Source organism: Chelonia mydas, chromosome 27, assembly GCF_015237465.2.
Source record: "Chelonia mydas isolate rCheMyd1 chromosome 27, rCheMyd1.pri.v2, whole genome shotgun sequence".
In the NCBI taxonomy this organism is placed as follows: Eukaryota; Metazoa; Chordata; order Testudines; family Cheloniidae; genus Chelonia; species Chelonia mydas.
In genome coordinates, this window is record NC_057860.1 from 9,107,366 (window position 1) to 9,120,856 (window position 13,491).

The 13,491-nt window shown below is 45.6% G+C and overlaps 1 protein-coding gene across 4 annotated transcripts in view; it reads left to right on the forward strand.

Annotated features, from left to right (window-relative positions):
• Positions 1-4,330: 4,330 nt before the first annotated feature.
• FAM117A (family with sequence similarity 117 member A) overlaps positions 4,331-13,491 on the forward strand; it is a 29,785-nt gene continuing 20,624 nt past the window's right edge. The window contains exon 1 of one of the 4 annotated variants that reach the window (XM_043536983.1): positions 4,331-4,803. In XM_043536983.1, the coding sequence (XP_043392918.1) occupies positions 4,410-4,803 (394 nt within the window). In that variant the 5' untranslated portion in view covers positions 4,331-4,409. The remainder of the gene's footprint in view (positions 4,804-13,491) is intronic. The other 3 variants (XM_037886902.2, XM_043536981.1, XM_043536980.1) reach the window with 3 other exon arrangements.

A 13,491-nucleotide genomic window follows, 5' to 3' on the forward strand; every position in this document is an offset into this window, starting at 1 on the left:
CTGATGTGCTATGTGTCTCAAATAATTCCTTATTTTAGAACATTCAGGGTCCCACTTAAACTCTCCAAATCCAGGAGAAACCACGCTGCAGCTGCCATGCCATCACTTAAACCCTGTGTACTGCTAGCCACCATCACGGCAGAGAAGATGCTACCAGGCACAAGACCAAGAGTACATGTGAGTCTTGCATACCTGGCCTGTGACTATATGGAGTAGCTACCCTGCCTTGTTGTCCCTCTGTTGTGGTACCCATGGTGTATTGGTTTTTCCACTGCCTAGAGGCTCTGGCAGTACCCCAGTACAAGATAGTTAAAGGGGGGGTGTCTGCATTTTCTGGCTTTTTTTGAGGTTCATTAATGCTGTTTGAACATATTTAAAATGTAGCTTAATTTCCTGTGTGTATTTGTTTCTGTCTTTTCCTTAGAACATCCAAAGAGAGTAAGCTGAGAGTATAAAGCAGAATGGAACCAAATTCATCCACTGCACTTGACGGTTACACTAGGGTCTGAATTTGGCCCAGTGCATTTAACCACATTCACCATGTTCCTGTGATACAGCTTTTAAATATTTTATATGATTTGGATCTTGTGTGATTTCTTTTAAACTTGTAGATTTAGAGGTGCCTGGAATGGTGTGGCAGGTAGGTGATATCAAAATAAAATATATTAGTAATATGGGGCCTAACTTTGAGGTCTGTCTGTTCATTCCGTAGGCTTTGACCTATGTGTATTATCACCGTGTATTCACATGATGGACTAACAAACTGGATCATCTTGGATTTTCTCTTATTCTCTACAGGCGGCCCAATGGTCCTGTTTTTCCCCCAACGTTTAACCCTTCCATTATTATTAAAGCCTTACACTACAGCGATCTCCCTTCAGGCAGGGGGTGGGGCATTGGATGGGACAATCTTTGGAAGCTACAAGTGCTGCTCCTTCGTTTAAGTAGAGCCACTTCCAGAATCTGTACTCCTAGGGGCTTGATCCTGCAAGTAGCACAGTATCTCCTGGTGATACTGAATGTAGTCAGCCCATTAAAGTCCATTTGAGTTGAGGGCACTCTGCAGATTGGAGGATTTGCATCTAAAGAGAAAGGGTCTGATCCCTTTGGCAACAGCAGCTGGATTAGACCCTAAAACCTGGACTGGGAGTCAAATTCTGGAGGTACAGAACATCCTCACTAATGGCTTGTATACTTGGCATCAGCATGAGTTACTCTGGTTTGAAAGCAGCATAAGTTGCTCTAGTGCAAACCCTGCCATATGCTGGTGTAGCACATCTACCTTGAAACTTTGCATCAGTGCACCTCTACTGGTTCAAAAATTGCTACTGTAGACAAACCCTAACCTATCCCTTAAGCCCACATGGCTTTGCCTTCCTTGCCTATACCTGTTTCTAATTTATCTGTGTGGCATCTGAATAAATCCACAGTAGCTTCTTAGCTTTTATTCTTTTGGTTTTTTTCCCTTTCCCTTCTCATTCACCCACCACATTTTTAAAAAGTATATTATTTGTGGGGGGTAGCTATACTGAGAGAGAACTCTTGGATTTCACCTGAAAGAAGGAAGAAGCTATGGTCCATCTAGTAGTAAATAATACTAGTGAAACATTTGTTAGGAGAAAACTCTTATTAACAATTATTTCTAGTTTAAAGACAAACAATGAACATTTCACTGACTTCAGTGGGGGAAGAGTTAGGCTAAAACTGTGTCCTTTTGCAAATCTCAGCCTTACATTGAATGAAAGGCACTAAGGGGCCATGGACCAAACATGAGGTCAGACATCAGGAATCCTGAGTTCTAATCCTGCCTGCTAATTTGCTGGATGGCCATAAGCAGGTTTAAAACTCTTCCTGTCTCAAATTTCCCCAACTGCAAAAGAGACCTAATACTTAAAAGCTTCTCTCACAGGGATATTAGAAGGATAAATATTTGTATAAGACTTTGAAAATATAATTGCTAAGTATTTTCGTTAGTGACTTTTTCATAAACACGCTTTGCAGTCACAGAGGATCCAGCATTCTTCACGCAAATTATATCACCTTAAAGAAAGTACTGTAAGCACTTCAGGCAATTGTTGTTAGAAATGGCTAAGTTATTTGAGGTGGATGATGGCAGAAGTGTGTTATTAATGGACTGTTCAGTCAAAAACTATAATATTACCCTAAAGTGGATACAAATATACCATCTTCTAAAGAGAAGGATTTCTTGCAATTATGAAATGTGGCAGCAGTATTTTTGTCTTCTCTTTTCTATGCCACCAATCGTTATTAGGGCAATCAGAACTCCTTGTGGAAAAAAGACTGAAAGGGTGTCCTTTGATTTCTGTTCTTGCATAATATATTTTCCATAGGTAATATCTTTTAAATTGAGCAACCCATGTCCTACAGCCTAAACATTTAAAATATTTTCCTTAGTCCAGACAATTAAGCTATATGAGCAAATTCTCTCTCTCTCTTTCCCCCCCCCCCTTCCTCCCCCCATCCCCTCTGTGATAGCTTTTATTCTAAAATTTCAGAGGTTGGGACAACTTTCTTCTTCTTTTGTGTTTGATGCTTATCAGGACCACCTAGCAGTACACTTTCTCTCTTTAGCTGTGACACATACGATAATGCTCTTCTAGCTATATCACAGTACTGGCAGTAAGAAAACATGCTCTCAAAGAAACATGTCCTCTGTGAAGTATAAAGTGGATGATGCTGCAAATGCATCATATGGTATATTGTGTCAAGAGAAATGGATTGTTACTTCTAATTGTCCTGTAAAATTATTTCTTTTTTTAAAAAGGTTTCTAAGAATAAGAGTGCTAAAAACTGAACTTGTTAAGCTACCTTATTTTCTTCTTTCCCCCCCTTTTGCATGTAGATAAATCAGTAGCAGGGGCTCTAAATGATTTGGAGGATTCCTGGAAGAGGTGAAAACCTAAGTCAGTGTTCAAAGCAATGACTGAAACTTGGTACCTTCTGACAGCTAGTCAATAAGGCTCATGGGTAGGGAAGTGAATAGGGAATGCTTGCTGTAACTTTAGTGTGAATAAAGGACTTTAGTCTTCTGATCTGACATCTCTTGGGAACACTCAAATTGATAAAGATGAAATTAAGTACACTTGTGTGAACACTTACTTCTTATGGTCTCATTGCTGTCATTTATCTTGTCATCCTCAAGCTTCTCATTGACATCAACCCGAGTAGTGCAACACAACTATTATTCCTTGCAACAATAACAATCAAATTCAAGCTTTTTAGTTTGGGGATCTAGTGGTGTATTTCAGCTAAAATTGTTTATCATAGTTTATTTCATATGGTATTAGGAAGCAGTTGGTATACTCCCTTCCTTTAAATGATCAGGCACCTATTATAGATTAATTCCTGAATCCAGAGGAGTCTTAACTATTTTTCTATGCTCCTTTCATTCCAATATTAAACAATTATTTAACTGCAAAACAGTGGGACCCTATTATAATGAAACGTTTTCCTCATAAAAGAGGTACAAAGTAAGTAAAGGTTTTGCTGTACTAGACATAGAGGCCCAGTACACCCAAGTTCCTAATACAATGGTATTTCTCTTCAATATTTGGAGAAGATAATCATGTTGGCTTTGCTTATATGTCATCAAGTGAGCTCAAACCCTTTATCAATAAATCACTTTGGAGACAGAGCAAAGAGACCAAGTTTCTTGTTAGGTGTGCAGTTTGCCAGAACTATTGCTTTGTCCTGCTAGTAAAGTAGTAGTGAACTAAACCTCCACTCCCCCTAGTCTAAGAAGCTCCTACAGTAGTGAGCTTGATGTTCAGTTTTTGAAGGTGGTGATGCCTCAGCCAAGGAGATTTAGTAACTCCTGGTATACAATATTTGCACTCTAGAGACAGGCGCAAGCCAGGAGTCCTGACTCCCAACCCCTCCTAACCACCTTTTGGTGAAGAACTGAGAATGGTGTATATATGCCATCGTGTACTAGATGATTTGTGTTGGCGACTACAACCTGTGTGTGGCCGGCGCAGGCAGGCCCTACCACAGCGACCTTCCCCACGTGGTCCTGGTGTAGGCCTCACCCTCTTGCCCTGCAGGAGCTGGCTCTAAAAGTGAAAAAGAAACTCGGTCTCTCCACTGAGGATGCGAACCAGCCGGCAGGCGCTAAACGACAGCGCTCCCCTGGTCTCTCCCGGGGTGAGGGCGGGACCCTAGTACCGCCTGCTTTCCTGATTGGGCACGGGGGCGGGATTGAGGCACAAGCATGTCCTGCGTTTCTGATTGGTGCTTGGAGTGAGGGGGGTAATTGGAATTCCGATTGGATGCGGAAGAAAGGCAGGTCCTACGTACGCTGCTCCTTTTCTGATTGGTCTCTGGGAAGGGTGGGTTGCCCATCTGGTGCTCCTCTGATTGCTCTCTGGTCGGGATAGGAGGGGAGTGGGATGTTATCATTTCTGGCTCTTCTGATTGGACCCCGCGTAAGGGGCGGGACCATCGCAGGTCTCCTCCCTCCCAGTCAAGGCTCGGGGCGTGGCGGCGGCCCCCCATTGGCCGGTGGGCGGAGCTGGCCGCCGCCGGGGCCCAATGGGCGGCGGGGTGCGTTGGTCCGCTCGGCCCCCGAAGAGCTGATAAGTAGCAGCGCGAGGGGGGGGTTCGCTGGTTACTGTTGGGGCTCGCGGGAGGAGACGGGCGAGGCTGGGTCCGAGCTGGGGATGGCGGGGGCTGCTGGGGCCTCCTGCTGCCGCGGCGGAGTGGGGGGGCTGCAGCCGCTGAGGGCCACCATCCCTTTCCAGCTGCAGCAGCGGCGCGGGGCAGGCGGAGACGGCGGCCGGGCAGGTAACGGGGGCCTGAGGGGGGCAGCAAACTGGGGGGGGGGGGAGCCTTGGTGCTGGTGGGGGAATGGGAGGGAGCGGGCTGGGCTGTCGGGCGCGGAGCGAGGGGTTGGGGGGCCGTTGGGGCGGGAGGGGGGGCGCGGAGCGAGGGGTTGGGGGGCCGTTGGGCCGGCCGGGAGGGGGGGGGGGCGCGGAGCGAGGGGTTGGGGGGCCGTTGGGCCGGCCGGGAGGGGGGGGGGGGCGCGGAGCGAGGGGTTGGGGGGCCGTTGGGCCGGCCGGGAGGGGGGGGGGCGCGGCGCGAGGGGTTGGGGGGGCCGTTGGGCCGGCCGGGGGGGGGGGGGGCGCGGAGCGAGGGGTTGGGGGGCCGTTGGGCCGGCCGGGAGGGGGGGGGGCGCGGAGCGAGGGGTTGGGGGGCCGTTGGGCCGGCCGGGAGGGGGGGGGGGCGCGGAGCGAGGGGTTGGGGGGCCGTTGGGCCGGCCGGGAGGGGGGGGGCGCGGAGCGAGGGGTTGGGGGGGCCGTTGGGCCGGCCGGGAGGGGGGGGGCGCGGAGCGAGGGGTTGGGGGGCCGTTGGGCCGGCCGGGAGGGGGGGGGGCGCGGAGCGAGGGGTTGGGGGGCCGTTGGGGCGGCCGGGAGGGGGGGGCGCGGAGCGAGGGGTTGGGGGGCCGTTGGGGCGGCCGGGAGGGGGGGGCGCGGAGCGAGGGGTTGGGGGGCCGTTGGGGCGGGAGAGCTCTTCTCTGCGCCCCCCCCCCGTGTCAGTTGGGGGCCCCGCTAGCCCGCGCGCGCCCCCACCTGCCACGTGCTTCAGGACCCAGCTGTGCGTGACCAGCCCTCCGACGCAGCACCCCCCTCCCGCAGCAGCGCCGCCGGGGCTGGTCGGGCCCTGGGGTGCACCCCCTGCAGCAGACCCCCACCTCTTTTATCTGCGGCCGTTCAGCTTCCTGCTGGGCTGCCCGGCTCTCCCTGTGGACGGTTCCCAGCTGACAACTGGCCAGGAGGGTTTGTCCACCTATTGCCATTTAGGGGCCCCTTTCTGTCTCTGTTGCCAGCCCAAGTTCTTTCTTCTCTTGCATGTGCAGTAAACAGGTGTGTGGGCCTGCAGGGGTAATTATTATGTAGCCCCGCAAGCAGACTGGGGTGGGTAAGAGTTGAACAGATCAAGATTGAAGGAAAAGGAGAGGCCTAGGCAAGAAGTGGTGGGATCTCATAAAAGAAGACCTTTATTTTGGCATGCGGGGCTATACAGGATATGGCACTAAATAGATTAATTTGGAGAGAGATGACTTGTAGAGCAGACTCCATTTGATGGGATTTACACAAGAAAGAAGACCAAAAGCTGCTGGTGAACAAAGCCCACCCAGTAAAGCATCCTCAGCTATACTCCTGCAGAACCTAATCTAGCCGTTAGGGCATATGGCAAAGCACCTTGGCTGGCTCTTGCCTGAGGGTTGTGATGGAGAGGCTTATACTTGGTTGCTTAGGTAAGGTTCAGTTTTGCATAGTGTGTGCCTGAGTTGTAGGTGAGCCTGGAATCTTTGGGGTGACTGGTTTTTAATGGTGGGAAAATAGCTTACTTGTAGTGGCTAATTAACATGGCAGTGAGTGTGTGATAAAATGCTTAATGTCCACCTATGGTGACATAACTCTACAAATGCATCCAGCTATTTGCCTTCCATTTCCTATCTTTAAAAAGGAAATAAGGTACTTTCCCTCACAGGGATGGTTAGGAGGATTACTTAATGTTTGTAAAGAGAAGATGAAAAGCTTTATTAAGTGTGCCATTATCAACTTGGCAAGATGGAGCACAAACTGACCAATGATCCCACCCAGCATAGGGATCAAAACTTGTTAGCTACACAATCTTTGATGGAAGGATCTGTATGCTGAGAAAGGGAGGAGGGAACAGCAACTCTGGTGATCTTGGCTTTCTAGAACCTCCATTCTTGGCTTTAAAGTTAGTTTTGAGTTTAAATCTGAACTGTAGTCGCTGCTTTCCTGAAGGGTGTGGGTGGAAAGCCCCTGCATCTTAGTCTAAACATGCTCTCTGGTTGATGAAACTTACAGGTTTCAGAGTAGCAGCTGTGTTAGTCTGTATCTGCAAAAAGAAAAGGAGTACTTGTGGCACCTTAGAGACTAACAAATTTATTTGAGCATAAGGTATTTTCCACTGCATGCATCTGATGAAGTGAGCTGTAGCTCACGAAAGCTTATGCTCAAATAAATTTGTTAGTCTCTAAGGTGCCACAAGTACTCCTGTTTTTACAGCTTACAATCTTTCTATTCTAACCGTATCCTCAGTCTGAGCAGAGCGACTTTGGCCCAAGCTACGAGTACATAGAGTTCAAATGGCTGATGCTGCGACTCAGGTTTAAACTGAAATTATATAGTGGTGCAAGTTATTTTTTTAGAGGAAGGTAATTTGAATCCTTATCAAGTACTGTGTGAAGGGAAATAGTATTGGCTAGAGCTCTGGGGCTTGTTTTCTGTTCCCACCTCTGAAACTGACTTTGAGAAAAATCACACTGCTGGTTCCTACCTCTGTAAAATGGGGATATTTACCAACCTTTGTAAAGCACTTTTAGATTCAATGAGGGAAGTCTCTTTTCAGAGTATCAATGTAAGAAAAGTACATAAAATGAGTATGTAATTGTGAGTGCTTTTTAAATATAAGTTGAGTGGGTGGAAATGAGAGTAATGAGAACCTGGAATGGGTGAGATATGGGAGAAAAAATACGGAGGGGGGGTGGATTTGGGATGAGAAGCAAAGATATAGTAGAAGGAGGAAGGTGAACAAGAGCTAAACTAACGAAGATATTTTTGACTGCATTAAAACCATTCCGGTAGATGCAGTAAGTTTAAAATTCCATGTGGGCATTCTAATTACATGCACAAATAAGGAGCTTTCATCTTTGGGCTCTTGAGGTCACTTCTGCACATTTGCCTGTTTGAGGCGGGGGAAATTTGTTCTTTGCTTTTGCATTATAACAAGTTGCCTTATTTTAAGATGGCTTTAGGTCACAATTAAAAGAAGCTAAACTGAAAGTTATATCTGGAGTTGAACAGCACATCCTATTACTGAGGTCACTTGACTTGATACAGAAGCAATCATTTAAATTCATATGTACTGTAAACCATAATGGATCCCAAAACTGCAGTGCCGAGGTATCTCTAAAGTTTTTTTTTTAAAAATCACGAAGTATAACCTTTTTGGAGGGTTTATATGAGCCTGTGGAAATGCTTTTCCTTCATGTGTGATTGCTGCTTTATTTTTAGGGTTGCTCATGAGTGCTGGGCTGCTGCTGAAATCTTCCTTACTATATGAAACGCTGAAAGAGCAGTGTAACACTTTTTTTGGACTAAACACAGGATTACATGGGCTTTTCAAATAGTAAAGAACATTGATCAAATTTTGGCCTACCAACCTTGACAGCATCCGTTTGAAATGCTTTTATATCTGGTTTCATGCACCAGTTCTTAAATCTACTTTAGGGTGGGTTAGAGCAATCACTTTTGTAAAGAGGAACAGCCATTAATTCTCACAAGTGTTGTGCATTTCATTATATGAGGCTTATAGTACTAGTTGTTTTTCCTGCCACTGTGAGGATTAGTATTGATCAGAGAAGCCATTAGAGTATTATGCCCAATTTACACTTGAACTGAGTTCATTAAATAAACAGCACATTTCTTTGAGCTCTAATCCCCCCCTCTATGCCACCTCTACACTGAAACTGACATGAAACTGCTGTGAATATGGCAATTTATCATATGACAGTCTGAAAACATATAAAATTAAAGCAAAACATTATTGTGAAATTAGGACATATGTAGGCTAGCTTTTTCTGCTGGCTGCATTGTGGAGTCTCATTGTGGCTCTGTACTGCCCTGTGCCATGGCATTGGATGCTTGTAGGTTTTCTGAGGGTTAGAAGGCTGAAAATCCACTGACAGTCTATTCAAAAACAGGAATTGCTGGTCTTCGTTTCTTCCTGGCTTTGTGCCCTCACTGCTCATGCTCTGGCAGCTTGAATTTTTCCTCTTGATCTTTTTCATGTACAGTTTGAGATGTATTTAAAGTTCCATAGCTGTGCCCCAGTCACTGTTCATACAATAAGCTTCAATTTGCCATTTGTATGTGTGGAAGCTACTGCAGTAAATTAGCTGTGGTTTAACTAAAAACTGTATCAGTGTTTCCTAACTCTAAAACTTTCACTGCAATCTTGGAATCTCAGTGCTGAAATCTGTTGCTATCAATTTTTTCCTGGTTCCTGTGCCCTGGCTTATTGGATGGCTTATGAGTGGCTTGACTGCTGGCCTTCTGAGATGGGTTACTTTTAAAAAGCTGAAGCCGTTTCTCCAGTACTAGTTGTGTGTCTTTCCATGGCTTCGACGGACACATGGAAAGACGGTCTGCGAGCCAGTCTGATTCTGCAGCTGCTCTGTTCACAGAAAATCCTGCTGAAATAAAATAGGGAGCAGCTGTTGAATCTGCCCCTTAAAGAGCTTCTGCTAAACTGCGTAGCTATTCTGCAGTGAAGAAGCCAGGCAAACAATTCTGCGGAGACTAGGGTTTGTTGTCTTGGTGTTTAGAAGTCTTCATGCTTTGAAGTTTATAGTGTGTGCAGTGAAGGTAGCCATGATGGTTTCAGTCATCCCTTATCTCTTCAGTGGTGTAGTTTATGCTGGTAAGGTAGGTAAATTACTACCCTGTCTTGAAGATCCCATTCAGATACGGGCCAGACTCACCTCTACTGTCTCCTTTTACACTGATTCATTGGCTTTGAGACTGCTATCAAAATTCCGTAGGTGCAGTAACAGTCGAGCCTATGTTCTCACAAAGGTGGAATCAGCTCCTTGGAAATTTTTAGGTTTATTTTAGTTCACTGTAAACAAAGCTGTGCTGTGTGAAGCTCCAGTTTCCCCCAAAGTATATTCTGAGCTCCACATTAACTGGAAAATTTCCCTTCTTAGTATCCAGACTCTAATCTCCACAGGGACTTATGAATACATTTCTACATGCTTCATGCCCTTGAATCTACTGGGATGAGAACCAAGCAGTCTTGGCTTTCTAGAGATCTTGCACCAGATGGCTTAAACGTGGCTTTCTGATTGTCTAAAGTAAATTGTTGAGATCCTCTGAGCTTTCTCCTTGCCAGACTGACCATTGGAAATGGCAGCTGCTTAAGAAAACTTGGAACTTAATGTATGTGGCAGCACTGGTGTACATGGTGCTTTATAAATGTAGGTGGACAAACTACCTGCCCTGCTGAGCTTGCAGTCTGAGACAACGCATAGAAAAAAGGAGGGGATGGAGCAGTGCACCATAAAAACAAAGCGACTTCATAGTTGTTTTCTTAGTAGTTCCAATGATCTTTAGTTCCAATAGTTCCAGTGATGATGATAAAAATAACAAACTTTTGTTTATACTATAATGTAAGCTGTGTTAAAGGTCATGTGATGAGTCAAGGATGATGGGTTAGCGGCGCAAGCTGGTGGTCACAAACTGCATTTTAAGGGGAGTCTTGGAGGAAAGGGAGGATGTTTCTTGGTCCACTGGAGGAGAGACACTATCATATAGGGAGTGGCGTGAAAAAAGTGCATAGTGGGTGGAGGGCATAAAAGTCAGTTATTGGTGGCAGAGTGTAGTCTGTGAGAGGGAATAGTATGAGATGAGTAGAGCTGCAGGCAGAGTGTCTTCACCTGTGCATGCATGTAGCTGTGCTTGGGGGACAGCCTTGATTAGGGATGACTTTTTGCCAATTTCCATACCTCCTGTCAGCTTAATAGAGGCTATACTGGTAAAGAAAAGAATTATGGACATGATCACTTATTGGTAACTATTCCCTTTTCACCAGGACAAAGTTTCCTCTGTCCTGTAGCTTATAGAATTATATAGTGTTCTTTAACTTTTCAGGAAGTTGCTATTAACTGAGGTGACTCATCTAGCTAGGATTCTGTAGCTTGCTGTCTGAATTTGCCTGCTTCTGAGATGCCAAATCCTTTTCTTGCTGCGTAGATCCTGCTAAACCAGTGAAGAAATGAGAAAATTACCAAATCAAGATTTATCATGGCATGAGTGTGAAACCATGTCTCGTGAATATTGTAGATTTAAACTGGTTGGGACATGGTTTCATAAGCAGTTTATTCTGCCAAGCATACACAGACTTAAAACATTTAGGAGGAAAAATGTCTGTTTACCACTTGAAAGCATTGTGAATGGACTTTGTCTACATGATATAGATAGAGCAGAGCCTGATAAATTAATATTTCTCCTCCTCCTTCCCTCTGCCATAGAAGATCTAAAATTAACTTGAAGGCCTCTGTTTCTGGATTTACTAACTGGACATTTGCTGCAGGGTTTGTGTTCACCCTGAGGACACACATGAAGGCTTTCACTACCAAAATAGTGGCCCAGGTGTTTGTGGTTTTGCTGTTCTTGGGTTTTCCTTTGTGCTGTTAAATGCACCTGGGGAAGTTGCAGGTGTTACTTATGCAGGGATGGTCAGAGTGGGGTCCACAGCCTACCCAAGGAATTGCTTTGTGTGAGTGATTACTTAGACCCAGTAAAACATTTCATGCTGGCACCTGTAGTCTGCATATGCTGCAGCTATCCTTCACTTTAAATAAGGAATTGTGGAAATTAACTGATCAGTTTAAGATAGGTTGGCTAAAAGTTAGATGTCCTTACAGTAATGGCTCACCTGCTAACTCTGGTATTCCCTCCCAGGGATTTCTGGACTTCTGGAAGATATGTGCATGTGATGTTGATACCATGATGAGCATGGCTGAGGATCTTGTTGCTAGTAATGATGGGAGTGACTTTAGTGGCCTTCAGTATTCAATTTCTTGCATTGTTGGTCTGATTTTTTCCTCTGGTGGAACATGTGCCTGTTGGCTGCTTATATAATAAAGCTTCACATGCATGTGTTTAGTAGGTATGGAATGAAGCATTCCCTGTGATGGGAATAAGTTGACTGGTTTCATTCAGCAGATCTTGGATTCCTGGGTGAGTCTATGGTTGTCTAATTGGCAGTCTACCTGTAACCCTGTGTATTGGATGAGGGATGTCTCAGGCAGGATTAACAGGTCAGGTTGTGTCAACCATACAAAAATAGGAGTATTGATCCACTTTCACTCCAAGTGAGAAAATAGTAATTGTAGGTGTAACTCAAGACACTATGAACTCCTGGGATGAACTTCAGTAATAACAGAGCATAACTTGGATGATACTGTGCTATGTCACACAGCAAAGACACTTGCACACAAACTCTGCTCAGCTAAATTGAAGGAATAAAGCTGAACTATTGCAAAAGTCATGGGACATCTTGCTGCTTTTCCCTCTTTCTTAAGGGCTTTTTCAAGTGTATGTGTGGATTGATGGGATTTGAGGGATTAGGGACAGGGAGGAAGTTGTCCAGAAAGTGAACATCCTTAGGGACTGGACTGAAGATGGGAAGATATTGAAGTTAATATTCTTGCTGCTGCTCTAGACAAAAGCAGTTCACCTTTGCCCTATGCAATCAAGTCAGTTCTCTTTATCTTCTATGAAGTATGGCTATATACAGTATAAGGCTCTGACTTGAGGCCAGATGCAAAACACAGGTGGTGTAATGTTAAGTGTAGAACAAGTTTGTCATGAGCAGTGTAATTAGAGCCACTTTAGAGTGTTGATGTCTTCAGTTGATATGGATCATACGTTCACTGTAAACTTGCTGCTCTCAGCTTGCTGGCTAGCCTCTTTACAAGTCTGGGAACGGAGAAATAAAGGATATGATCCCACCTGTCATTAATTTTGACTTGTATTGACAGTTCTGTATCAAACAAGCTGCTCCCTGCTTTAAAAATTCAGGATAGTCTTTAAAATTCTGCTTCTATTGGGTAAATTTGAGATTAGTGTGTGCCCTGAAGGAATGAGATGGCTTTTATGGGATATCTGAATTGCTCTCTTGAGATGGACTTCTGGGTTTGTGTCTCTGGATCCTTTCTTTTCCATCAGAATGTAAACAGTAGAGTTTCCAATGGTCTACCAACACATTTCAATAACATTGCTTTTAATATGATACAGAGCCAGAAGCACTGGAGACAGTAATCTGTTAGGGACTGGGACTGTAAACTCTTAAATCCAAGGACTGTTTTACTTGTATTTGTAAGGCGTCTAGTATGTTGGTGCTCTGATCTTAGCTGAGGCCTCTAGACTCTACTGTAATGCATTATAATACATAATAAAAATAACTTTTCCTGTGGCAAGTAGTTGGGTACAAAAACAAATAATCCCAGTTTAAACTAGTTATGTTTAAAACAGGGGTGGGCAAACTTTTTAGCCTGAGGGCCACATCTGGGTATGGAAATTGTATGGCGGGCCATGAATGCTCACAAAATCGGGGGTTGGGGCATGGGAGGGGGTGAGGGCTCTGGGGTGGGGCCAGAAATGAGGAGTTCAGGATGTGGGAGGGGGCTCTGGGCTGGGGCCAGGGTGTTGAAGTGCAGGGGAGGGGTGAGGACTCTGGGCTGGGGATGAGGGAGTGGGGGTACAGGAGGGGGTTCAGAAGGTGGGAGGGGGATCAGGGCAGGGGTTTGGGGTGCAGGAGGGGGTCAGGGGTGTAGGCTCCAGGTGGCACTTACCTCAAGCAGCTCCCGGAAGCAGCGGCATGTCCCCGCTCCGGCTCCTATGTGGAGGCACAGCCAAGCAGCTTGGCATG